This window comes from Miscanthus floridulus, chromosome 3 (assembly GCF_019320115.1).
Source record: "Miscanthus floridulus cultivar M001 chromosome 3, ASM1932011v1, whole genome shotgun sequence".
NCBI classification, from domain to species: domain Eukaryota; kingdom Viridiplantae; phylum Streptophyta; class Magnoliopsida; order Poales; family Poaceae; genus Miscanthus; species Miscanthus floridulus.
In genome coordinates, this window is record NC_089582.1 from 124,427,601 (window position 1) to 124,454,795 (window position 27,195).

The 27,195-nt window shown below is 42.8% G+C and overlaps 3 protein-coding genes and 1 long non-coding RNA gene across 6 annotated transcripts; 3 read left to right on the forward strand and 1 right to left on the reverse strand.

Annotated features, from left to right (window-relative positions):
* Window positions 1-3,957: 3,957 nt before the first annotated feature.
* On the forward strand, window positions 3,958-9,245 carry LOC136542328 (peptidyl-prolyl cis-trans isomerase FKBP20-2, chloroplastic-like). Of its 2 annotated transcripts, XM_066534711.1 has the most exons (7): window positions 3,958-4,628; window positions 4,760-4,829; window positions 5,092-5,315; window positions 6,164-6,273; window positions 7,299-7,404; window positions 7,586-7,665; window positions 8,931-9,245. In XM_066534711.1, the coding sequence occupies exons 1-7, from the start codon at window positions 4,022-4,024 to the stop codon at window positions 9,048-9,050; spliced, it is 1,317 nt and encodes a 438-aa protein (XP_066390808.1). In that variant the 5' UTR covers window positions 3,958-4,021; the 3' UTR covers window positions 9,051-9,245. The 2 variants fall into 2 exon arrangements, 1 of the variants encoding a protein (XP_066390808.1); XR_010780645.1 differs by lacking the exon at window positions 8,931-9,245 and having other exon boundaries at window positions 6,164-6,293.
* Window positions 9,246-10,894: 1,649 nt separating this feature from the next.
* LOC136546786 (uncharacterized) lies at window positions 10,895-13,246 on the forward strand. The gene is made up of 4 exons (XR_010781429.1): window positions 10,895-11,849; window positions 12,108-12,208; window positions 12,660-12,757; window positions 13,026-13,246. It is a non-coding gene; the product is annotated as an uncharacterized lncRNA (long non-coding RNA).
* Window positions 13,247-14,875: 1,629 nt separating this feature from the next.
* Window positions 14,876-20,369, forward strand: LOC136542329 (nucleobase-ascorbate transporter 11-like). The gene is made up of 10 exons (XM_066534712.1): window positions 14,876-15,813; window positions 16,927-17,024; window positions 17,108-17,278; window positions 18,138-18,238; window positions 18,330-18,465; window positions 18,636-18,686; window positions 18,767-19,054; window positions 19,169-19,403; window positions 19,492-19,772; window positions 19,857-20,369. Exons 1-10 carry the CDS (start codon window positions 15,015-15,017, stop codon window positions 20,076-20,078), a joined length of 2,382 nt encoding a protein of 793 aa, XP_066390809.1. The 5' UTR covers window positions 14,876-15,014; the 3' UTR covers window positions 20,079-20,369.
* A 102-nt stretch (window positions 20,370-20,471) lies between these two features.
* Window positions 20,472-24,004, reverse strand: LOC136542330 (ranBP2-type zinc finger protein At1g67325-like). Of its 2 annotated transcripts, none has more exons than XM_066534714.1 (8): window positions 23,860-24,004; window positions 23,686-23,746; window positions 22,814-22,932; window positions 22,223-22,436; window positions 22,006-22,073; window positions 21,853-21,925; window positions 21,180-21,292; window positions 20,472-20,868 (listed from the first exon to the last, which is right to left on the reverse strand). In XM_066534714.1, the coding sequence occupies exons 1-8, from the start codon at window positions 23,872-23,874 to the stop codon at window positions 20,710-20,712; spliced, it is 822 nt and encodes a 273-aa protein (XP_066390811.1). In that variant the 5' UTR covers window positions 23,875-24,004; the 3' UTR covers window positions 20,472-20,709. The 2 variants fall into 2 exon arrangements, with proteins under 2 accessions (XP_066390811.1, XP_066390812.1); XM_066534715.1 differs by having other exon boundaries at window positions 23,686-23,728; window positions 23,860-23,971.
* Between the last annotated feature and the right edge of the window lie 3,191 nt (window positions 24,005-27,195).

Consider the following 27,195-nt stretch of genomic DNA (forward strand, 5'->3'; position numbering starts at 1 on the left):
TATATCCATCAAAAGGGTTTGAATCGTGAGGACCCCAGAATAAACTGCTGGAAGAAGCCTGTTATTTGTATTGCTGAGAGAATGATAGATATCCACTGATCCTGCTGTTTTCAAATCTTCATATGAAATGTGGATGTACCAAGGCAGTTCATCGCACAGGCTTCTTTGGGCTGGGACTGGGAGTTGCCGGCAGCAGGGTTGTGAATTTGAAGTTTCCAGAGAACATAGAATCTTTGTCTGTAGTTAGAATATATACCAGACAAGAAGTATCTAGTGAGTTCAACTTATTCAAGAAGAAAATGTTTTAAGAGTTGCAGAAATCTAACCAGTCAATGATAGACAAGTTGCCTCCCTTCGTGTGTATCTTGCCAATGCCTGAAAATTAACAGAACAAGTAGCTTTTAGGTTGTGAAAGCTGAAAGATGACTCCATGTTTTGATAGGTTAGTTGTCTCCATCATGAAAAGGAGTTTACCTGGACAGCAGGGGCAGCAGCCGCATCCATAGCCTCTGAACCTTCCTCAGCATAAATATTTCTAGCATTCAATACATGTACCCATCACACATTAATGCCAGAAGACTTCTATTGTGAAAGAAAGACAGCAACACATCTATCACATTCTCGATCAGTTTCAAATTATAGTGCACTGTAGCTTTGTCCCAGGTCAAATTATAGTGTACATTCAGATAAGTTTCATTAAATTCTCCGTAAAATTTGTCATGATAGTGCATTGATTTGAACTTATAGATAGATGTTAATATATTGTTCTCAAAACTTGGTCAAAGTTAGAGAAGTTTGACACAAAGGACAAAGCTAAGTGAACTATAATTTGGAAGGAGCGATAACTACCATGGTGGGTCTAACAGCATAACAGCAAAGAAATTGATTTTCTACTTTTTAAAAGAAAGTCACTACATTCACAAATTCAATCAAATTCATTAAGAATGCAAAGCAAAGAAATTTCACATTTGACTAGTCTCCTTGTATAAGTTGCTTAGCATAGAATCTGTAAAACTGTTGGAATGATCAACAGAAGCACCAAAACAGTTTGCTATTTCATTCACTTAGTAGGGACAATATATGGAGCGAACTCCATGAAGCAGGGCAGTTTGGAAGTACTTGTCCACACAGCCTGATACGTACAGCATCAGTGTCACCAACAGAGTCAATGATATATACATGTGTGGAACAAAACTGAAGGAAATCAGCTCGAATTGCAAGGTATGTCCAGGCAAAACATTCCTTCTGTATTGAACCTAGCCCTTGAAGTAATTTTTTACTTGGGTTGTTAGGTAGAAGCTTGGCATAGTTACCTCCAGATGACATTTACAAGATCATCTTGACGAGCCTCTGGGCTTATCGCAGCATCATACTTCACAATGTTTCCATAGAATATTTTCTCTAGCTCCTTCATCCATTTTATCAGGAGCAAGTTAACCTAGAATGCATTAGCATGTTATATAAACCAGTTTTCGCTAGAGGTAGAACACATAAAAAGTAAGAATCCTCTGATCATTCAAGAGGAACTGAAGATATGATTGAATACCACTCCCTCCATTTTTAAATATACGATGTTTAGGATTACTTATTTTTGAACTAATTTGCTCGTTCTAAATGTCATATCACCCTTGATCAGAAGGGAACAGGCAGTGCTAAAACATACGAGAAGTTCTGCACTTCAGCTCTTGGTTTTGCACATGAAAATCATTTACATGATGCAGGACTAATGTTAACAAGTTGCTCATTTGAGGAATGAGCGTAACCTGTAGGTGATTACTGTCCCGGTCTCCCAATGTGATAGTATCCCAATGCAAAATCGAGGGCAGCATACATTGAAATCAGAAAAAGAACTGCAGGACTACTTCACAGTACAACATAAAAAATATGGTGTCCAACTGTATGAACACTACTGATGTGACACAAACCAATATTCAAGAAAGCTTCAAAATTGCAATAACAAGTTACGTCAGCGGTGTAGGATGGTAAAGCATATTACCAATCAACAGATAGTTCTTAAAGGCAAACAATGAGGATTACCTCCACGAATCAAGATGATAGCAATGCATATAGTAACCATATACAAATTTATATAAAACAGGCAAACAGCTTACCCCAGCTTTTGAAACTCTGAGCTCTACATCGTGGTTGTACATTTCGTAGATGTACTGTCCGAACTTAACACCATCCTTCCCTTCTTCCTTCAAGCGGCGTAGAACAAGCCACATATGGAGAACAAGCAATGAAAATGTTGTCTTAAATGTTTTCTCCAACTGAAAAACTGCAAAGGTACATGTAACTATGTAAGATATTTCTGTCTCAATATATCATGATCATAAAAAGATAAAAGATAAAAGTTCAAATAAATCATTTAACAAAAACTCAATCATCCTACCATGATACTGATTTCTGCCTGAACAAAAATCACTCAATCCTTTGGTTTTGCACAACAAGCTACGAATTAATTCTTCACTACACCTAACAGCAACTTGTAGCACATACAGCGCAGTAGGGATAAACATTCCCTATGAGAAAATAAAACGTGTACCAGTAGCAATTACATATCTTTGGCAGGTGCCCTCCACTGAAGCTACTAGTTTTACAGGGGGGCAGCCAGTAAACTTATGCCATACAAGCTCAGAATGAGCAATATGCATCAGCATATCAGGAATTTATCATCAAGCTCTTGTTGCTAAAACTAATGTATATCAACTATTTAGATATTGATGGCCACCACCAACATATTCTTCTTAACAAACTGTTAACCAACTATGCAACTTATAAAAAAAAATGACTGCATATTTTAGCATTAGAACAGAGCAAAATGAAAGACTGGCAAACAAACATCAAATGAAAAAAAAATCAAACAGATCCTGTAATAAGCAGGAAGTTTACCATCATAAATAGCAGGTGCATCAACTTGAGAAGTGATTCGATCATAAACAACATTTGCTCCTCTGATGGACTTGCTTTGCTTACTGTAGAACAACAACAGCGTGAGCAGGAATCGCTTGATGCCTTCATATTGTGGATCCACTGCTCTATGAGGGGAGTCAGGTGGCAATGCTAATGAACAGGGCTTCGATAAGAACATAGAATTCAGTCTGATCTGTGAAATAGAAAAGCAATCTGTTAAGCTGCAAGTATAGGAGTTAAAAATAAATCATGGCTAAATGGTAATCAAAGCATCAGATCCTTGTCAAAATGTGAGATACTCAGATCCACAGAAAGTGAAGCATTGAGCAGCATTGATCAGCATTGACAAATGACAAATGCAATGATGTACAAAGGAGAAATAACTTGTTTGACTCCATATCCTCTTATTGCATCTCCAAGCAAATACACATCTTGTAAGCCATAAGCTTAAAAAATGTGTCACCTGTCTACACCTATTTCATTATGTCATACAATAATCTAATGGTGGCAAGGTGGAAATGTGGAATACGGTCGCAAAAATATATAAACAACCAGAGCCACAACAATGCAGAACCAAAGTATTTGCCATTTTGTGCAATTACTAATTTGACCCGGTAAATAGATCACAAGCAACAACAAGGAGGCCTGAAGGATGTAAAATTTGAATGCCACACAGTCCTCTGGATAAACAGAACACAGCTAATTTGAGCTACTAATACTAACCAAGTTCCACAAAAACAAGCACAAGTCGCATATTAACACTGGAGGAATTTGCACAATCTGAGGCAGAGCAGACTACTCCTACATGCATGAAAAAACCAACCTTTCCCACATGAGCAGCCCTATAGGTGATCCGGTTGCTACTAACGTGGATACGCAACAACTGCGGCCTAAAATGCGCGATCTCAAATGACTTCCATCGCCAAATCCCAGTAGCTACTCAGAACAACCACTCAACCAGCTCACCCTAACAATCGAGATCACACGGTGCAAACAGAGAACCCAAGTGGCGTGCGCGAGTTGGAAGAGCGGCGGTACCTCGGGCCTCGGTCCGGCGGACGGGGAGGAGGCGCCAGGGCCGGGCGACGTGGCCGTGGCGGCGGCGGACATGGCGAAGGTTCTCGAGAGGGTTTGGAGAGGAAGCGGAAGCGGCGAGGGAGCCTTCGCCAAGGCCCTTGAGAGGACGCGGGCCTCCGCCGCAGAGTTGCGGGAGGCGACGGCGGCGGCGGCGGAGATGCTGGACGCGGCGGCGCGCCACCGTGACATGGTCTCCTCCCGCTCGCGCTTCGCGTCTCGGCGGCTGCGGGAGGAACGGAGGAGATGCCTATGGCTCCCCGCCCTGGACCTGGAGAGCGTGATCACGAGGCGCGGGGTCCACCAGCAGATGCGACGCGGCGCGCTTGGCTCACTGACGCGTAGGCCCTCCCGGCATCTCGTCCGCAGCCTCAGCCTGCGGCTGGGCGCGGTCCACCTCGGCCCGTGCGCCGAGCGCCCGCAGTCGGAACGGAACGGAACGGACTGGATGCCGTCCAGTTCGCTCTTCGCAATGGAAGCGAACCCAAAACCCAAAATCCAAACCCGCCGATCAGCTTATCCCCTTCGCAGGAACTGCGTGCACAGGCAAGAGGAGACACAGAGGCGAGGCGCGCCATTTGGGGGAGGAGAGGAAATGGAGCTGACGCCCTCCTCCCGCTCCGTGCTCTCCTCCTGCAATCGTGAGGCCTCCTCCTCCTCCTTGCTGGCGAGATTGCTTGCCTAGACGCGCAGGGTCGTGTTCGTTCCTCAGTTTTCTCGCACCGCCCCAATTTTGATTGTGGGGTCCTGCTTGTGCTTGCGACTATTGCAGGGCTGGCCGCTCGAGCTCTGTGCATGACGGCATCCGCTGGTGCAAGGAGGAAGGAGAAGGGAGTAGTATGGTAAGCCCTTGTTCAGCCATTGGAAATGCTTGCTAACGCCATTTGTGTCGCTGTTGCGCAGTTATTTCGTTGATAGTACTTGATAGTCTTCTTGTTTGGTGAAGTGTTGTTCTTGGCACACGCCATCGTAGAGTGCTCATTTTTTACATTTTCAGAGACTTGCACTGCACACTCCTGTCTTTTTTTTATATCAATAATTACAGTGCTGTTAGTGCATACAATGGTATCGTGAATAGAGACTCCTGCTGTGCAAAAACTGCAGTATCTTGAGCGGCAGTGAGGAGGAAGACGTGGTAAGGAGAAGGATCCGGAGGCGAGCTGCCTTTTCTTTGCTGCTGGCTTCGCCGGCGCTGTCAGTGGCGTTCTCTGCCTATGGGAAGAGTAAAACCATGAACCCTTACGACGAAAGGCGGCTGCTTCAGCAGAATAAGAAGATTCAGGAAGCCAACCGTGCCCCTGAGGATTTCCCGAACTTCATCAGAGAAGGTGAATAATCATATTACTGATCTTGTCTTACACGTTATGGGCCATAGAATATGTCATATTCTTCATAATCTGTTGTTATCATCTCAGTTTCTATCAGATGTCATTTACAACTCACTTTTCTTGATTGAATGTGATTATATATTTTCTAGATAGATTGGGTGTAATTCTAGGGAAAACTAAAAGTATGCAAACAAATAAGCATCATATTGTCTATTACCAAAACAAAGTTTGCAATCATTTGGTGTAGAAGTTATTTCTCATACATGTGACGTCTTGGATGTTGCTTATATCAATTTATGAGTCCCAAGGGAATTTGGGAATACCGGATTGCCCAAGATTATATGGTTTTGTAATTTACGGTGTCACTGTCACCTTTGATATTCCCTAGTTTTATCTTTCAGTTTATGAACAATGTGGAAAATGACACGGACATAGTATCTGTACCACTGTAAATTGACAAGAGTGCTATATTGCTGTCTGAATATTGAAAGAAAAAATAAAAGTACAACTATTTTTGTCGAGGGCAACACTGCAACATAGTTTTTGTTAGCAAGTGCATTGTTCTTTGAAAAAAAATAAAGAATTGTAAGTACAGATCAAATTTTCTGTAGCAGCACAGGACATTTGATTCTGGAAAACTTTATGAGTGTATTATTTTCTCTCTTAAGTACCACATAATGTTTGCTTGAAGGAATGGTAGTGCAATACAGTGCCTTTAGTGACTTAGTTGATACATTTATTTGTCTGAGAGTAACCTTCATCAATGAGATCTCCTGGGAACAATTCCTTCTAGCTTCAAACTTGCTAGAACTGTAAAGTTTAACCATGCGGCATTTAATGCATTTCAGGTTTCCAGGTCAAAGTAGTGACAACGGACAACTACATTACACGGGACTCTGGACTAATGTATGAGGACATTAAAGTTGGTACAGGTGACTCTCCAAAGGATGGTCAGCAGGTTCTTCCTCCAAAGCAACGGTTTTATTTTCTTCTGCTCATTTACTATTTATTCATGTGTACCTGATCAATACAATCTTGGTGGTATTGGATATGAATAAAATCATTTATTTGTCTATTATCTAATATGGTTTGTTTGAAGATGTGTGTCAAAAAGATCGATTTGGTCCACTTTCACCGTCATTAGTTACTACTTGTTATGTTTGGCCTAGTTGGCTATTTATCTAGTGTGTTGCTTAAGGATGGTCTAAGTATCCTGTTTGGTGTTTGCTTTTTTTTTCGAAAACTTGGCAGGAGCTCTGCCTCTCAATTAAGGAAGGAAATAAGTTATATGTACAGGAAAGCCCAGAAGTCCGGCTAGCCCCACCGGGCACACACAGAAAAATAGGAAACACCCAGCTCCTACTCCCCTTGGGGGGTTACACAGTGGAGGCTAAGTCGAGTTGTTAAGCACCCTAAAGCGTGTCCTCCTTGGCTTTCAAGGCCACTTGTCGAGCATCCATGGCCACGTCTTGGAAAATCCTTCTGTTTCTTTCCTTCCAAATGTTCCACATCGTGTATATCACCACCCCGTTGAAGTGTCATCGTCGTTCCCTTGGGACTTTGTTTGCCGCTTGTTCCCACCATGTTCTTATCTCTGTTGGTTGGGTCTGATGCCGGATTAAATCCGTGTCAAAGTGCTCCCATGCCAACACAATACACCAAACCTCTTTAGCTACAGGGCATAGCGGGCACAGGTGAAGGCCGGTTTCCAATGGCCCATTGCACATTTTTCTCGAACACGCAGGAGAATGGCCCATTGCACATGACACAGTGATCCTGATGAGGCCAATTCCTTAGTTGCAAATTATCCACCGTGAGGATTTTGTTCTGGATAAGGATCCATGTAAAGAACTCGGTTTTAGAACTAAGAAATCGGTCTACATTGCTGCAAAATATGTTTCTGATATGTTTCAGTTCTTTCCGGTTATGTTTGTAGCATGCTTACTTTTTGCATGATACTGACTTTCTTCAGTTCATCTACAGATTATATTCCATTATGTGGGCTACAATGAAGCAGGACGAAGAATAGATAGCACCTATATTCAGGGTTCCCCTGCAAAAATTCGGTTAGGGAATGGAACTCTAGTTCCAGGAAAGTATTCACTGTCTCAATAGTTTTTTTCCTGGGCCCCTGATGCAACTACCAGTATTCTTAGTGCTTGCTGGAGCTGCTTTTGTAAATCCAACTTGAAAATTGAAATGTTCCTCTTATGAATTTGGTTTGATGTGAAGTTGTAATAGATCACATCTCATTTTAGACATTGATACTTCAGGTTTTGAAGAAGGCATACGGGACATGAAACCAGGTGGTAAGAGAAGAATTATAATACCTCCAGAGCTTGGTCCTCCTGTAAGTTACTGTCTTCTTTTGCGTAGTAGACTTGAACTTATGTACTCCTTCCGATCCCAACTATAAGTCCGTTAAAACATCAACGCGGTCTCCAATATCACACTTTGACTAACAATATCTCCAAAATATATAGTTCAAATAAAAAGAGGTACATATCATGAAAGCATGCTTCATGATGCATCTAGTAACTTCCACACGATGTTGTCAATTTATGTGATTTTTTAGTAATTGATGGTCAAGTCTAGGTAGGTTTGACTTAGGACAAAGCTAAATTGACTTATATTTATGGGATCAGAGGTAGTACTTCCTTAGTACAAGTGTAGCTACTTTTTCCATTCCTCCATGTACTTTATATTGCGATAAAAGTAAGATGCACCAGCAGTCCTTAAACTTGTCGAGTGGTGTCATCTAGGTCTCTGAACTATTAAAATGCACACCTAGGCCCATAAACTAAGTATATCACATGAGGTCTATATCACCCTAATTAACAATTAACTATGTATGTGGCACTCTTGCATGGAGTACGAGATGTCCTGTGCTCTACTACATGCTCATGACCATCACTGCTATCATGTATAGTGCATACTACGTGCTGTGTTTGTGTGCGACTAAGCTTTTACTGATCAGACTGATTTGTATCTCAAGTGGCACACTTAACAAGTTGGGGGACCTAGATGACACCACAGAACAAATTTATGGAGTGCTTGTGTATTTTGCTCTTGCAATAATAGTCTATCCTTTTCCTGACATAATATCCATTTAACAATACATAAAAATTCATGTGTGATAAGATCTGAGGCCTTAACTTCTTATGTAGAGACCAGAAACAAGAGGGATTTTGTTCATGAATAAATACATGAGTTTCCTGCATGCATGGATCGTTTTGGCATTTTTCTAGTCTTACTGTTTTTTTTTCCATTTAAAACATTATGGAAAGAACCTTACTGAAATGGTAAGAAAAATGACACTTGTTAAAAGGTTTCTAACGCAAAAGAAAAAGGAAAAGTAGAAACATCAAATAATGTGAAAATTACCCAAACCAGTGTGGCATGTGAGCCTCAACAAACAAGAGGAGATTGTAGACATTAAAACAAGAATATTGTCCCCACCTAAAACTATTTGAAAATGTGCGAGTGTAGACCTACTGCGTGCTAAATATTATCTCCAGAAGTACAAATAGTACTAGCCTAGTCATTATTAACTATCAGCCTATCATCAATCGTCATGGCACACCGTTTCTGACATCTCCATTGCATCTGCTCAAGGTTGGTCCTTCGACGTTCTTCAGTGCGAAGCAGTTCGAAGTGTTCGATGTGGAGCTACTGGCAGTGCAGGACTGCCAGCGGAGGACGATAGCATTTTATTCCGATGTTGTGTGCAGCTAAGCTTGGGGTCATCTAGACATCTAGTGTCCGCCTAGAGCATATCGCAGCAGTATCCTGCACTTTTGGCTGCTGACAGAATTTTGCTGCTGGTCTGAGTTGCCGTGCAATTGTATTGTGTATATATAGCCGGCTGTTGTTACTGCGACAATAAAGGTTACTGATGATTGGCAATGGTAGTGTATTATCAGTTCTTCATTTTTGTCTTGAATCTCCTGATGGCGGGATATGTGCATTTGGTGTGTCTTTTTTGGAAGTTGGCAGGTTGGCATGTGTACCTTATGTTGTGGTTACTCCTACTTCTTGATGTTGAGGCTACTCCTGCCTCTACCAAGGTCCACACCATCTCTGCTTCTTTATTCAGTACTAATTCTAGTGAGTTTGGTGCTGATTTTTGTAAACGTATCTTGAAGGGCTCTGTTCGCTTCTCTTATAATCCGTTTTTTCAGCTTGTTTTTTTTTAGCTAGAACAGTGTTTTTCTCTCATAACAAATCAGCCGGAACAATGTTTCGGCTTGTTTTTCAACGAAACGAGTGGGGCCCTAGTGATGGTATGAAAATTGTTGAATTGAGTTGCTTGGATTATGGAGGAAAATATACCGAAAATAATTTCCGAATAGTTTTTGAGTGTGTGACCTTTGGCGTACGACCTCATAGTTGAATTCCTTGAACATTCCTATGCAAGTTCCAGGATCCAATTTCACCGGACACTGGACGGCGTACTCCAGGGACGAGAGCTCCTGTGCGCCACTCAAGTAGGCATACTATTCACTGAGATAATAGTAATCTATCTATTCGAAAAAGCATCAGATCCAGCGCAGTTCTTTACAAAAGGCAGCACGCAAGTCAGCACGAGCAGCTTTCCAAAGGGACGGACCATGGTCCATGGGCGATTGGGCGTGAAAAGTGAACAAGAAGGCCCTTGTCTCGTAGCGACCTGCCGTCGGCCGAGGCGCCGGGCACACGACGCAGCTGTCTGGGTCCGGGGTCCAGGCCCACGTGCCAGATAGAGGGACAGAAGCGTCGCATCAGCAATACGGTTTCACCGAATATCTTGGACCGGCGGGTGTTTGATCCGGCTAAGTGTATCGGAGAATGTTTTATGCGAGGTTCGGATACTCATAAAAAAAAATAAATTATATAATTTGTTAGTACTCTACGAGATAATTTTTTTAAGCCTAACTAATCCATCATTAGCACATGTTACTGTAGTAAAACATTGTCAAATCATAGAGTAATTAGGCTTAAAAGATTCGTCTCGCAAATTAATCGCAAACTATGCAATTAGTTTCGTAATTAGTTTATATTTAATACTCCATGCATGCGTCTAAACATTCGGTGGGACAGCGACTAAAATTTAGGAGGAGCAACCAAACACCCTATTTCATTCGTGTGTGACGTTAGTACTAGTCACAGATAGAATACAACTATAGGTTGCGTGTCACGTAAAGTGATTCACGATTAAGTTTTTAGAAAATAGTATTCATATTTATAACTCTAAATTAATTTATTATAAAAATATATTTTATAATTAATCTAATGATATTTATTTGATATTATAAATCTATATTATAAAGGATTTTATACCCACCAATCTCCCGTCTGATCGGACAAGTGGACCTAAACGAAAACATTGACAGCATGCTTCTCTCTCGCCGACGTCTTGCGTTGGATTTTTTTCTCACCGTACTCCACGCCTACCCGCCTGCGTACCCACGCATACCCGCCCGCTGCCCACCCTCCCTTCCTTTCTCGGCGTTGTCGTCCCCGTCGCCTCAAATCAAATAAAAAAAACCGTCGTCCACTACCCCTCCTCTTCCGGACGCAAAACCGCCGCCTCCCTTCATGGCTTTCTTTCTGCTGTACTTAAGATCATCCTGCTAGACAGTTAGAAAATTATAAGGCAATATGTGAAGGTCATTATATGACTACTTTTATAGATACAAATTTACACAATATGCTTATAGATACAAATTTTCACTTCACTTGTCATTTGTTTGTAGATCATGAGGATAAGCATGAAAAACATGTGAGCAACAAAAAATGCCGTTTCAAGCAATGTCCCATTTTTAGTGGAAAGAAAAATTATGGCTAGGTGGCGTCCACCACATGCCAAGCCTCCATTTGTGGATTTGTAGGTATGGTTATTGGGGAATTCACTGAGGGAATCCACTGTTCCGTTTCTTGCTTATTATGCCGTGCTCCTAGGACATATTCGAATGACCCTTTGTAATCAGAACCCAAATTTGCTATGGATTCTCTTGTTGAATTAGAAAGTAAGATATGCATTTATCTATGTGCGGTAATCAGTCTGAGAATGTTGCATAGTAGATGAGGTCAAATACTGCACTTACGTACCTCTGTTTTTTTCTTCGGTGTCTGGATTTACCAAGCACCTATCTTCAGTGTTCAGATCATAATTATCTTTAGTGGATTAATTGTGCATGCTTATTCTTGCACTACTAAACAGTTGTCTTTATGATTTATTATTTTCTTATACTTATATTATCATGGCATTATGGCTTTATGCACCCACATGACTTTTCTAATACTTCTACATGCTACTAACCAGAATCAAGTTATAATTGAGATTTTCTTATTAAAATAAATTCAGACGGCACAAATGAGGGGCATAGAGATTAGTTCCTATGTCCAAATATTGACACTGACTGTATTGCAGGTTTTGTATGGCCATAATAGTGATCAGCAGCACCCGGCACTACAAATGGTTTCTAATCTCTGAATTCAGTAACACTTGCCCTAGAAAGAGCAGGGGAAGAAAAATATACGCTTTTAAACAAGGTATTGGTGTTTCTGACCTGCATGGTCACGAATTTACTTGAAGGCAACATGAACTCGAAATAAAGATCTGGAATTGGGAGAAATGTTCCTATTATCTAGAATTCTCTGTAGTAGTTCATATTTTTCCTGCAATAACTAAAGGTAACCTGTCTGATTTTGTTACCTAGGTTTGTGACTTAAATGAGTTTAGAATTCTCTGTAGTAGTTCATACTTTTCCTGCAATAACTAAAGCTAACCTGTCTGATTTTGTTACCTAGGTTTGTGACTTAAATGAGCTGTCCAGACTCCAGAAAGGAGGTTGATGAGATACTAAAAGTATGCATGAGGCAAGATTGCATCTCTCCCAATGATAACATCTGTAAGAAGTAAAGCTCTTATTTTGGTCTCAGATTCATTTGCAATATTTTTTTTGGTTTTGACGCTGGCTGATTTTGTGTACCTAATCCTTCAACAATATGGTTTGTATCATGTTTTTAATTTGCTGGAGGTGCATTGCAATCACAGATGGCAACTGAGACATCTTATAACCCTTCTACTCCAAATAGCGGAATGTGCCATTACCATTCAGCTTATTCATTTTTAGGACGAGTGAGAATGCTTATCAGTTTAACTAAAGGTTATATAGCTCACTATTCTGTTCCTACATTAGAAAGTCCCATTCCACATTGCATAATAGTTATATGATAGGATCCTCAGCAGTGCTCTTTTTCTTGTATAAGTTGGTGATTTTCACCTTGCAAAGGAAGGGCCATGCTATTTTGTTTTATGAAAAATAACGCCTGCTACTTATGCTTTTGCCCCTCATGCAGCTCTGCATTGATACTGTCCCAGTGCTTCTGCAAAAGGTCTTTCCTCATTTCCTGATGAACTCCTTCCTGTGCTGGAGAGACTAGAGCATTTGAAAAAGGTAAAGGTCATTTATGTACTATATTAGTATATACTAGGGCTTTAGGAGGCTGCCATGGCGTTCTCAATCTGCTTTCATTCTCTTGGCACCTAGAAATTAGATGTGTAATGCTGGGATATGCTGCTACACTATCAACAACAAATTGAATTATCTGCATTTGGCTCAATAACTAAACATAAATTTAAAAGGAGCAAAGATGCTTTCACATAGATTATGCTAATTTATTTGGTCTGGAGAATTAAAACCTTCTATTTTATTGGACCTGCAGAACAAAGTTGACAGCGAGTGGTTGAAGTGGAGAAGCACGAGCAGTGGATACTCCATTGATCTCTTGTGTGATTTTGGTGTTTGTGTGGATCTTGGCTTGTGAATTATTATTACTATATCGATTGAATGACTTCATCAGAGACATGTCCATTTTGAAAGAGTTTTGTGAATTAATCTTATTTGTTATTGTTTACCTTCCAACTTGAAGAATTCATTGAAAAGCATCCAACTGCATATTTTACATGAACCCTTTATCTTGATTTTTGCAAATACTAGGATAAGATGAACAAATGTTTTGTTTTGTAGACACGTGCGGCACGCAGGTGCATGTTCACTAGTATTTAACAAAACTTGGTCCTTTGTAAAACAAGGGTGTATACTTAACAAAGTGATATATGGGATCGTTTTTTAAAACCTGCCTTTTTACATCTTTTGCCGACAAAAGTCATTTGTGTGTGCAGGATAGCAAGCTCTGCTCTGAATTGACGGATCATACGATCAGATAGGGAGCGCACAAACTGACCCGGAAGAACTATCCATGTAAACTGCGTGTAAAGAGAATCACCATAAAAAAATGATTGATGCATGGACACTCAGAAAAGGAGAAGAAAAGGATAGATGCAATGGAGCACTAGTATATGTTCCAATGAACCAAAAGTATCTAGCAATTTTTTTCACATGATTCCACGTTCCCATGCTCCAACCATGCAAATAACATTAAAAAAGAGTACATACATGCCTTAACTGCTAAAACAGTAAGCATCACACACTTTTAACCATGGGCGGAGCTATATTCAAAGTACTGGGTGCGGCCCACTGAAAACACAGTATAAAGGTATATTTTCACTATATTTACGCCCATACGTCCGGTTCGTTTACGTTTGTTTGACTTATAAGCCATATTTTTTCAGTACGAACAGTATTTTTCTCTCGCACCAAATCAACCAACAGTACTTTCAGCCATATTTTATCAGCCAAGCCCAAACGAACAGGACGATATATCATAGATCATTGGATCCATAGAGCAAGATGCACCCGCTCGTATTTACTCTAGCTCCGCACCTTCTTTTAACAACCTATCCCACCAACGGTTACGTATATCTCAATATATACACACCTACCATATCAAACAGGCTGTAGTTGCCTGAGTTGAGCAGATACGTATACGCGTACGGTCTACGGTGCAAGTGCAACGACGACATCCGTCGCCCTCGCCCAACCCAACCGACAGGCTGGTGACGCAGCTCCGCGTACGTGCAGACAGCGACCACATGGCCGCCGCCGCATCCGCATCCCCACGCTGATCGGTGGCTCATGACAGCCGTCACTGACGGGTGACGCTTCGTCGGAAAGAAAATCACTCACCACTCCACCTGCCCGCAGGCCGCTGACACCTGGCTAGCAGCAGGGGTTGGTTCTGGGCCCTTTGTCTTTGTCCTCCGATAAACTTGATTAACCAGCCCTAGGAAAGTGATTAGTGAACCAAACTCTATTAATTAATCTCATGCCAGTGATTAGTGCTGATTAGAACCTCGCTGTTTTTATTAACCTGGAATATCTTTTTTTTTCCCACAGTTTCGGTTAATCTATGCTGCTTGGAAATCTCCGCAACCGCAACGTCTCTCTGCTTTCCGTTCACCGCCATCCAAGCTACAATTGCCACGACGCCACACCCCACGCCCGCACCCACCCCGGAATAAACCAGCACGCGCCCGCACCAACTGCCACCACTCCCTGCCGCTGGGCCCAGCATATGCCGTACCGGTGGGGGCCACACGTCCGTGACAGGTTCAACATTCGCCCCCCAACAGCTTCTGCCGCTTTGTAAAAGCGACGTGGTACCTCTCACTCTCTCTCCTCTCACTCTCACTCTCACTCTCACTCGTTGTACGGGTAGCTAGCTGCCTTCGCTCGCGTCGCGTCGCTTCCACTCCGCTCCTCCGCTTCGCTCGCTCAGCCCCCTCCCCCTCGAGCTCGCAGCGCGGCGGCGATGCCGAGCTCGCGGCGGACCACGGGCCGCGCCAGCGCAGGCGGAGGCGGCGCGGGGGCGGGTGATGCAGGAGGCGGCGGCGACGGCGACCGGGTGCCGCCGTTCATGGGCAACAACCGCGACCGCAACCCGCGGGAGCTGCGCTCCTGGGCGCGCCGCACGGGGTTCCACCCCTCGGCCTTCTTCTCGGGGGAGTCCAACTCCTCCTTCGCCTCCTCCGCCGCCGCGCCGCAGCCCCCGCCGCCGCCGCCTCCCCTGGCCGCCTCGCGCCGCCCGCCGCTCCCGCCGCCGGAGCGGGAGCGGGACCCGGACACGGAGGACGACCTCGATCCCGCGCCGCCGCTGGACCTGGAGCGCGGGCCCGCGCCTGGCCGCGGACGCGGCGGCCGGGGCGGGCGCCCGCGCCGACGCATCGACCTCCGCGGCGAGCTCGAGATCCCGCCGGGCTTCGGCCGCGAGGAGGCGGTGCCGAGGTCGGCGGAGCCGGACGCGGGGAGGGACGCCAGGAGGAGGAACGGCGGCGTCGAGAGGGATCCGACGCCGGCCAATGCGGGCGGGAACGGGAACGCAGCGGTCGCGGTCGCGGTCGCGGACGCGGAGGCGAAGCGGAAGGCGGAGGAGGCCGAGGCGAGGAGGAAGAAGGAGGAGGAGGAGAGGGACGCCGAGCTGGCTGCGTACTACCAGGAACAGTGGGCGAACGAGGATGAGGGGGCTGCCGACGCTGCCGCGGCCGAGACGGCCCCGCTGTATGAGGCGTCGGGAGGACTCCGGTGCGGTGTAACCGAGAACCCCGGGTGGGGTGAGTTCGCTGCTCTCAAGCTTGTATTGCTTCATACGTATTCCATTCAGATGTACTAACATAATGGCGAATTGCAACCTGCATTTTGTGCAGACGATTTTTTGTTGGTCGAGCCTTGATGATAGTGATGTTCTAGGAGTAATTAATAGTCCCCCTGATAGTGATAGTCGTCATACTTATACTTCAGTTCGTGTCCAATTATTTGCTACTAGTCGAAGTCAGTTTTGGTCGAATAATTGTCAATGTCGCTGGTTTCCATTGGTGAGTAATGAAGAAAAGGGTTGAAAATGGAACGAGATCTGTAGTGTGAATTGACTAAACTGGTCATTTCTTAAACCAGTAATAGTTGAAAAGCATTTTTTAGTATAAAAAACTTGGGAAATCAATCAGCCTGTTCGTTTGGCTGTGGCTTGTCGTAAACGATCGTAAATTTCCAGCCGAAACAATATTTTTCTCTCACACAAACCAGCCAGCAGTACTTCTTCACGAACCAGCAACGATACGAACCAGCAAACCGAACAGGCTGAATAATTTTAGATGTGCATTCTGTGCATAACGTATCAATTCTTTATCTTTTAGATTGCATCATGGATGCATATCAAAAGTCTAGTAAACAATCTCCCATCCTGGTGTTATCATAGAGATATTAACAGGATTTATATCTCATTCCCATAACATAATCTGCCATCTTTTGAGTCCTACTAGTAGGAAATAAAAGAACTAAGGCTGGAGGTGTGGAGTCCTTTTAGCTGTCATCCCATCCCTTCCTGATTTAAGTGAAATAATTAGGGTCTAGGATTTAAAAACACATCTTAGGTTTGCTGATAACTTTGCATCACTTTATTTGGCAAAGGATGAAATAGACAATCACACTTTTGTAGGAGCAGCATGCGTTAGATCATTTGTTAATGTATTGGTTGAGAGAATCCATTCCATGTTGTAAGGATCCCTTTTATGAGGGAAAATATTGGTAGAAAGGCTTCCATAATTTACCAACTAAAGGAAAATAGCTATACATATTTGTGATTCTTTCACTGTTTGATAAATTTTTATGTCAATTCAATTATAACTGCTATGATAACTATTGACATAATTTCCTTTTTCCAATTGCAGCGCCCCTCATATTTTATGGCATACAACATTACCTGTCAATGGCTGGTTCACTTGTCTTTGTTCCTTTGATACTGGTACCTGCAATGGGTGGTTCTGATGTATGAAGCTTTCCTTCCTTTCTTGATTGCACTTATTTACGTTGAAAACCACCTTCAAATAATAAATTCCTTTAATGTGGCAGGAGGATACTGCAACAGTCATCTCCACCATGTTATTAGTCTCTGGTCTTACTACAATACTACATACCTTTTTGGGTTCTCGTCTTCCATTGATTCAAGGAAGCTCCTTTGTATATTTGGCTCCGGCGTTGGTAATTGCGAACTCTGAGGAGTTCAGAAATCTTAGTGATAATGTATGATTCAATCCTAGAGCCCCATTTACTTTACCTGCACTTTATGTCCTGCATCATCTGAGATTTCTGAGAGACTCAAATGGGGTGACATCATGTAGTGTGTCAAGCTCAACTAACTGTTGGATATAAAGCCAGTGCATTTAGGATCCAAATTGGGGGCTGTTTGGAAAGGGGAGGTCCATCGTAGCTAAATCGCTAGGAGGATTCCTGGGGAATCTCTTCTTTTCGTGTACCAGGTGTTCAGATAATGGTGCAGAGTGCAGACAATGGAACTTAAGATGCTTTGGTGTCTGGCCTTAGAAGTTGATAGTAATTTTGCTTATGAACTATGCAAATTGACATGATATCTCCGGAGTAAGTAGACAAAAGAGCTCTTTCACAAAGTATATGTGCTGTGAGCTAAATTAGTAAATTTTGACACTTGTTCCAAGCTTTTTGTACCAGTGAACTGAGTCAATTGGCGGCTAAATTTGCCTGTACTTATCTATTGTCAGGGTGACACTCACCTCATGTGTATCCAGACCACCAAATACCCATGAAAGTCTCTCACAGTAGGGCAGCAGTTTAGTGTTCATGCTTCCTGCACCTTTTCCATCTTTACTCCCTACTGACCTACAGAGCAGCCAAGATCTTCATGTAATAATGTGTCGATGTCAATCCAATTCCCGTTGATATTTCCTTCGTAGTATATAAGAGGTTATGTTGTGGAATGGCCTGTGCTTGCACTGAACTATGCACATTCATCACTAGGTCAAACCTATCATCAGGATTTAGCTTTGTAGGTTGTGGGAAAAGCTTTTCACTTTTTAAAAAAAAAACGGGCCTCAGATAATTTAAATGTGTTTTATATGATATGCAGAAATTCAAGCACATAATGAGGGAGCTACAGGGAGCTATACTTGTTGGTTCAGTATTCCAGATAATATTAGGATACACTGGTCTTATGTCACTGTTTCTGAGGTATGTCAAGAAACACACATGCTTAACTTTACAATCTAGAATACACCTCACAGAAATGGAATATGTTTAATGCCTAACTATGGCTTTACAGGTTAATAAATCCGGTAGTGGTGGCACCAACAATTGCTGCAGTGGGTTTGGCATTTTTTAGTTATGGTTTCCCTCAGGCTGGCAGCTGTGTAGAAATCAGCTTGCCCCTCATTCTGTTGGTTCTTCTGTGCACTCTGGTATAACCTTGCAGCTTTCTTTTGATGAACAAAAATCTTACCATTTTTGTTTCCTTGCCTGCTCTTTCTTAATACCTGTTTGTGTTTTAATCATGGTCACTGGACATGTTTTTTCCCCTTTGACTTGTATTGCTCCATATCTTACTGATTAATGTACTTATTCATTTCAGTACATGAGAAAAATATCCCTGTTTGGCAACCATATCTTCCTTGTCTATGCGGTACTTTTCTAATCCTCTCCCTTTACACCCTTTGTGCGGGTAGTTGGTTGTGTGCTGACTGCACTGGGATGTATTGGCAGGTGCCCCTCAGTGTTGCAATTGTATGGGCATATGCATTCTTCCTAACTGCTGGTGGAGCATATAACTTCAAAGGCTGCAGCTCAAATATACCCAGTTCAAACATATTATTGGATTCATGCAGAAGGCATTTAGAAACCATGAGACGCTGTCGTACTGATGTTTCCACTGCATGGAAAACTGCTGCCTGGGTGAGGGTTCCCTATCCATTCCAATGGGGCCCTCCAACATTTCATTTTAAGACGGGTATCATCATGATAATAGTTTCACTGGTTGCTTCAGTTGATTCGGTGAGTAGTTTCTATCAGCAGAACAGACACTCATCAGCAACCGTAAAAAAAAAATACTTCGGAAGTTTGGATGCTTGATTGCTAGCATGCATTGACATGTTGGTGCATATGCAGCTTTCATCGTACCATGCTGCATCGCTGCTGGTAAATTTAAGCGCACCAACACGGGGAGTTGTCAGCAGAGGAATTGGGCTTGAAGGGATTTCAACTTTTATTGCTGGAGTGTGGGGTACAGCTACAGGATCGACAACATTAACAGAGAACATACACACCCTTGAAACAACCAAAATGGGCAGCAGGAGGGCTTTGCAGCTTGGGGCAGCCGTGTTAGTCATCTTCTCCTTCTTTGGTACGATGTGACACTTCTGTATTGCAATTATATCTCATTATTTATTTATGAAGTGTGGACTTCCTAAAGCTGAGTTCCTTGGCTGTAGGTAAAATCGGAGCTCTCCTAGCCTCTATACCTCTTGCCTTGGCCGCCTCTGTTCTGTGCTTCACCTGGGCGCTAATTATTGCACTCGGCTTGTCCACATTGCGATACACCCAAGCAGCAAGCTCCAGGAACATGATAATAGTTGGATTTACACTATTCATTTCCCTGTCAATCCCTGCATACTTTCAACAGTATGAACCCAGCTCCAACCTTATCTTGCCAAGCTATCTTCTTCCATATGCCGCAGCGTCAAGTGGACCAGTTCGCACAGCCAGCAGTGGGGTGAGCTCTCTCTCCCTTCATCACCCGTGCAGCTAGAATATCTTTCCATCAACCAAATTACTAACGGTCTAAAATGTCCTGCAGCTGAATTATGCAGTGAATGCACTCCTATCCATCAACGTTGTGGTGGCTCTCCTTGTCGCGTTGATCCTTGACAACACGGTGCCAGGCAGCAGACAGGAGCGTGGTGTGTACATTTGGACAGATCCCAAATCCCTCGAGGTGGATCCTGCGACATTGGAACCCTACCGGTTGCCGGAAAAGATTTCATGCTGGTTCAAGTGGGCAAAGTGTATCGGCATTTAAAGGCTCTGAGGAGTGGCGGTGAAGATTCTCTCTCTCTCTCTCTATATATATATATATATGTATACAGATGCTACATAGTTAGGGGCCTCTCTTGCTGCTGTTAGCTTCGAGGCCCTGTTTTCGTCGTTATTAGGTTAGGAAGAGGCCGAAGAGCCCATGTAAAGTTATGGTCATGTTAGAGGAGACACGTTTTGCCCATGTAAAGTTATGGTCATGTTAGAGGGGACACGTTCTGCGAGCTATGTTATGTTTGTAGAAATGCTACGTTCAAATGACCATTTACGAATTTCAGATGAGACGAATTCTACCACACGTCTGTGTTGACGCTTGAGTTTGAGAACACATTGCATGATTTAAGGATGTATATATATCATCAGTAGAGAGCAGCAACAATTGACGTCAATTGCTGTGTATAACAGATCAACAGTTTATAGATATAGCTCTTCCCTTGTTTTCAGCATTTAAAAGGTATAATAAGTAAATTAAACACAACGAATAGAATCTCTCGTCTCCAGGCACAAACATTTTTGTGCAGTTCAAAGATTACACACGACTAGGATACAATCTAAGGGTACAACAATAGTTCAGTTATGCCTCTCAACAATATGGTACGCTGTGCGCGAGGTTGGGTTCAGTTATTCGTCGGGGCTGGCTTGCTGTACGAGCATCCTTTCCTGTTGCATACCGTGCGGAATGGGTAGTTCAGGTTGTTGCACTCTGGGCAGGTCCAGCTTCCTTCAGGGGCTTCCTTATTGCTATTGTCCTTGCGAGACAAGCTCGTGTTACCTCCCTACGAGAGTAGAGCAGTTGATTACATCGAAACACAAAATTTTAGAAGGAAGCAATTTGCATACACTATTTTTCTTCAAACGTCTTGCTAATTTGCACAGTGGTTAAGACAGGAAGGCATATCATTTCATCCGAAAAACTGTCCATGAAGGTTTGTGCACTTTATTTATACTGTGCATATATACGAAAATACAAAAAGGAAACATAGAGAACCATCTTATAATATAAACACATTAAAAGATCTATCATTCACAAAATAAAAGTAGTATTGTTGTATTGACAGCAGTCCAAGAAAGGGGTAATCATGCTTACAGGAGTTGGCCTCGGGGCTCCACATTTCTTCATGTTGCAAGTGGTTCTGAAGGAAAAGTTAATGTTGTCACATTTGGGGCAGGTCCAGTCACCCTCAGAAAGTCCATCAGGGCCTACAGATAAGAATTTTCATAACAGCTGAGAAATCAGAAATGGGAACAAGAAAACTGGCGAAGGGAGAAGTGAACTGAAACAACTAAATATGAAAGAGCTATGATAAACATGGTTCTACGGTTCTACCGCAAAAGAACAGGCTGATCAACATTATTTACTTCATGCAATTCTCAACATAATGGCCTGTGTACTGAATCGATTAACTATAAACCTACTTCTGGGCTTGAAGGATAATATGTTTCAGTTTCACCAAACTGTTAAACTATTATCCACTCTCATTAGCTGACAATGTAAGTATAATCATACATATGATCTATAAATATGCCAAGAAATGCTGCCAGTTCTAGACTGAACTAATCTAATGATAGAAAAGACACAAAACTAACACTTTTTAAGACAGTTAACTATCATACCATGAGTTCATCAAAATAATTATTTTACATCAGGGCCAAACATAGCAAATCAGTAATTGATGAAGCCATTAAACTAAAATGAGTCTGGAGAAACAAAATACATGCAATCAAAAGTATAATGATGTGAAAAGGATATTATCACTTACCTCCACGGCGCTTTCTTGAAGCAATGTTGTCATTGTTTTCAGCTAATGCTCCACCAGACCATGGGCTCGAAACCTATTTTAGACATAAAAACATGAGCGCAACCCCCCCAATAAAAAGGCCAATAGACGTTTATGGTTTTACTGAAGACAAACCGGCATTGGAGAACCTCTAAACCCATAGCTATATTGGCCCAGCTCAGGTCCTGGGCCATATCCCATACCTGCAACAATTACCCAAAAAAAAAGGCAATCAATTAAATGTTGAATAACCACAATTATCAGGTGTGGAAGAAACAAAAAAAAAACAACCATAAGCCAATCAATTAAATGTTGAATAACCACAATTATCAGGTGTGGAAGAAACACAGACCACTCATTGGCCCAAGTTGACCATATGACGAGAAAAGGCCATATGAACCAGGAGCTCCTACTGGTGGACCATAACCATATCGCATCCCAAGGTGTGGATATGGAGCACCATAGCTACCAGATCCAAGCGGAATTGGAGGTGGGGCGCCACCACCTCCTCCGTAAAATAGAGGTGACCGGTCATATCCAGCAGCAGGAGGTGCTGGCATCATTCTCTATAAAACAAACAGAAGTTATTAAAAAGACATCTCAAACAGTTGAATAGTTGATAACCCAGACATGATGCATAAACCTATTCCCTTTCGTATGGCTACCATGAAACACATCAAATTTTAAGCAATAAGTGTCATAAGTATTCATCGTAACTCCTTAACTAGCAGATGGTAGCGGGTGCTCATATAACATATATATACTAGAAAATCTCTAGAAACTGTGAATGAATATAAAATATATGCACGCGTAATCTCCCAGGATGAAAAAAAGGAAGGGGGAACAACCAAACAAAGCTGACCTCCGGTGTTTAACATATGTTCCACTTGACACTACAGATCATTAATGGCATTACTTAGGAAGAAAATCTATGACAACTTACAGGACTTGGACTCGGTGATGGACGGGGTGCACCACAGGCTCCACGGTTGCAAACATTTCTAAAACTGAAGTTGACATTACCACACTGAGGACAATTCCAGTCCCCCTCCCTTACAGACACTGAAAATAGTAGAACCTTCTCTTAACCAACAAGACTCAAGTAAAACAAGACATTGTAATTAGTTTCCTTTCCAAAAAGGGGTGGGGTGGGAAAAGAAGAGAGTATAATACATTTAGCCCAGGGAGTTCTCTCAACAATGCTAAGTAAACCATGAAATTGACTATCAATAAACACATCCATGAACTCTTGCGCACAGAAAGCAACCACAGCAAGCTACATTTTATTGTGTCATAGCTTTACAAACTCATTCTTCCGTCTTCAGGTGACGGACTCTCAAACTCCAGCAACTACTTTACACAGGCATAAGATTAACCACGAGTGGAATCCACACGGCACCAATCAGAACCAAATTAGATAAAAGGCTATCCCCTTATAGAACTAGAAATTGTTCTCCATGAGGACTCCATACAATACACATATAGGATAGACTAAAATGGTGAAGTGCCTAAAACTAACCAAAACAAACCAGTAGTCGAGTGAAACATAGTCGAAATTCCCCAAACTCCTTACAAAAGATTCTGGTGAACCTAGGTCAATTCTAGCACATATTCTCCTAATTTCATCTATTAGAGCCGCTCGTGTCGCTCAAATATGGCTCAGCTGTTCTTGCGATTGATCAATCCCTAATTCCCAAACAAAAAAAAAAAAAAAACAAATCCTGCCCGATAAGATATCAGTTTGCAACTCGACTAAACCCTAACTCCGGCCTGACAAGAGAGCGAAAAACAGATCAGAGTGGGGAAGTGCCTCACCGTCGTTGCGTGACCTTTTCGACAGCGCGCCTCGGTTCTCCACCTGCGCGACAGCACCGAACTTACCCAAACAAATAGATCACAAACAAAAGAAAAAAAAAACGTCAGAAACCAAACCCTAAGCCGACGCCAGCGCCATAATCGAATTGAACCGTATACAATGGGAAAAGGTACCTTGGCGGAAGCCATCGGCGACGAGACGGAACACGGCGGCGGCGGCGGCGGCGGCGCCGAGAGAAGGGAAAGGCCGCTGCGCGAGAAATCGAGGCGAGAGAGAGAGAGAGAGAGAGAGGAGGGTAAGTAGAATTATTCTTTACTTATTTATATTTATTTATTTATTATGAGGATGGGATTGGATTCGCTGCGCTGGCCACGCGCCGCGGTGCGGTGGCCGTGTCCAAGGGCCCCGAGCACCGAGCACCGAGCTGCGATTGCGAGCGGGCCTGCAATAGCCCTGTGCCCCCTGTTCATGGGTGGGTCCAAACCGGTGAGCCCATGGGCCATGGAATCTGTAGTGTCCATTTGCCACGCGTTGGATTGCAGCATCGCCAGAAGATTAGCTAAACTGTTTTGTAAAGCTAAATTTAGCTATTATTAGACTTAAAACGTCTCCAACAGGCTAGCTAAGTGCCTCTCCAAATTTACATCCTCTCCAATCCTCCCTATTCGCTAGCTATAGATGGAGTCGCTCCCTGGCTCGCCATCTCTCGTCTTCGCCGCGCGGGGCGGCCTCTTTCCGCGCATCCGCGGCTACCCGTGCTCAGTCTTCTGTTTCCTCATATTGCTTCTTGGTCCTCGTGCTTACTGCCGCCGGAATCCATGTCCGTGCCGCCGTGTCCCCATCCTGCGGCACCTGCGCTGTTGGCCTCTCAAGCCTGGTGGCCGACTAGCTAGCAGGCTGCAATTTGGCGAAGGTGACTTCCAGGCAACGTAGGAGACGAACGACGAGGTCTACGCCATCTGAAAAAGACCCGAGCTCGGATGACGTGGTAGGTTTTTGAATATAGAGAGTTTCAATTTAGATAGTTTGTTGGGTAGTCTAGTATTTTTAAGTAAGATTTATTTTTAGAAAATAGCTAAATTACTAAATTTAGATATTTATTTTGGTTAATCTCTTCGAGATGCTCTTAGATTGCGAATATAAAAATTTACGACCTGATCGCTGGTTGGTTTCTGGGCTGATAAGTTCGACTGGTGCTGGTTTATTGTAAAAGGAAAAACACTGTTAGTTGGCTGATAAGCCCTGGTTGAAACCAGCAAGCGAACAGGCTGCTAAAGCGAACAGGCTGCTAAAGTTCCATCCGTTGTGAGAGAAAAAACGACGAGATGATGGTACCGACAGTGGCTTCGTGTAGAATCTCTGGTTGGTCTAGAGGGAGGTGAATACGCCTATCAAAACAAACACTCAAACTTTTATCAAATTCACCCTGCGGTACTACCGCTCTGGAGGACGGCACTGTCGGACTGCGGCACTACCGGATTAGAACAGCGGCACTGCCGCACCTGCTGACAACTTCAAGTCACAGTTCAAAATCAATGAACGAAAACTTAGATCAAAGAAATTTCTCAGCTTACTGCAGGTATTATAGTAACAGATCAAGAGCTAGAATGAGTAAAAACACCACACACAAGTAGATCGACTAGAAACCCTAAAAATCACCTCAACCAACAATATGAAATGCAAGTAATGTAAATCAAGTACAAGTGATACAATAATTTATCCCGTAGTTTGGCTCGCCACCAAAGCTTGTCTACCTCCACGTTGTTGAGGTTAGCTACTAAGGTTTAGGACTTTCCAACCCTTCCTCGTTCTCAAGTCAAGAGACTTAACTTTTGAGATGAGAAATAAGTATACTAGCTTCAAGAGATGGTTATAAATCTCCTAGGACTGCCACACAAGTTGGCAAGCTACACGGGCGACGCTCTAACCGGCTAGGAGCCAAGCTCCAAGAGTAACGAACACAACCGCCGGCCAAAACGTGAAGTGCTCTTTTGAGTTGGGAAATCAATAGAGTTGTTCTCTAATCGAGTTTTGGATCATTTTTCCTCAAGGATTGATGAGGAAATTAATGAATTTTCTTAGGGGCTTGAGTTCAACAATGGAGAGAGAGATAGCTCATTTTCTGTTTATTAGTGTTGGAATCAGTTGAGGAGGAAGAGAGACGTTAGGGAGGAAGAGGATGGATATAAATATCCCTTCAACCCCAACGATCACTTAAGTCGCGGTAGTGCCGCGGCTTAAGTGCGGCAGTGTCGCGCCACACAATACAGCAAGGGTAAAAGTGAAGTATATACTGTCTTGGCTATGAATCTGAGGATACATGTGTATGTTTGAGCACTTGGTAGCACATATTAGCTTAAGCATTGTGTCTCCCTTTATAGTATAGCTTTTTCTATACTCAAATTCAAAATATAAAAGAATTTAAACCTCCTTTGAGTTTGAAGCCATCTACATTTATAATTAGAGGCTCCTTTATTTCGTGTAGCATCCTCGAACATGAATTCCCTGCTTGTCATCTCGATAAATCTTATTAGTTCTCTAATTACGTGATTATTATCACCAAAACCTATAATTAGGGCTTGATTGCACTTTCAATCTTTTCTTTTTGGTGATCGATGACAACCCAATTAGAGCTTACAAAAGTTATGAAATAAATACTAAGATTTTTGAACCATAGGTGTAGAGCCTCCCCCTAAGTATGTGAATAGATAATTGAATTCTTAAATTAGCATAAGAAGCAAAGATTCACATTTTAGTGAAAGTGATTGTGCTCCCCCTACATCCATGCTCCTGTGGGGTGCTGCATACTGTGTCAGGTATGTAAACCATGATGCAAATAACAGTTTATGCACAATCATGGTTTACTGTTGTAGTTGGGTGCGGCACTGTCGTACTTACTGTAACAGCACAGATCACGAGCAACGGCATAGATTAATATATGTCCATATCCCACACATATAAAAAGTACTTAATTAGCATTATTATATAAATAGAGTTTTTAAAGGACTCTCAAACTCTCACCTAACGAAGACTACTATAAACGGATACGAACATGACTTCTAGCTGCGACAACCTCCATGGCGTCGAAAAAGTTGTTGCTCTCTCTAATTTTCTCCCCTTTGGCATAAAGCGTCAAAAAGAGAAGAAAACAAGAAAAACCAACACTCACTCCTCGTCCTCTTAGATGGTGTCCCAATCGACATCATCCCCACCAGCAGCTCCACTAGCACCTGCAACATCCTCCTCTCCACCATCATCATCGTCGGGGGAGGAGGAGGAAGAAGAAGACACCATCGCCCTATCTTAGCGATGAGTGGTCGAAGTGTGTCGCTCACGCCTGGTGACTCATGTGAGGATCAAGCTCTAGTTGCTCCTGCTCCTCCTCCTCCTCCTTATCCTCTAAATCTATCTCAGAAAGGCTAGGGATGTCATCAAACCTCGACAATGACTAAACTAGAGAAAGAGGTGGCAGCCCTACACGCTCTCTAGCCTCCCGGTTGGCTTCACGA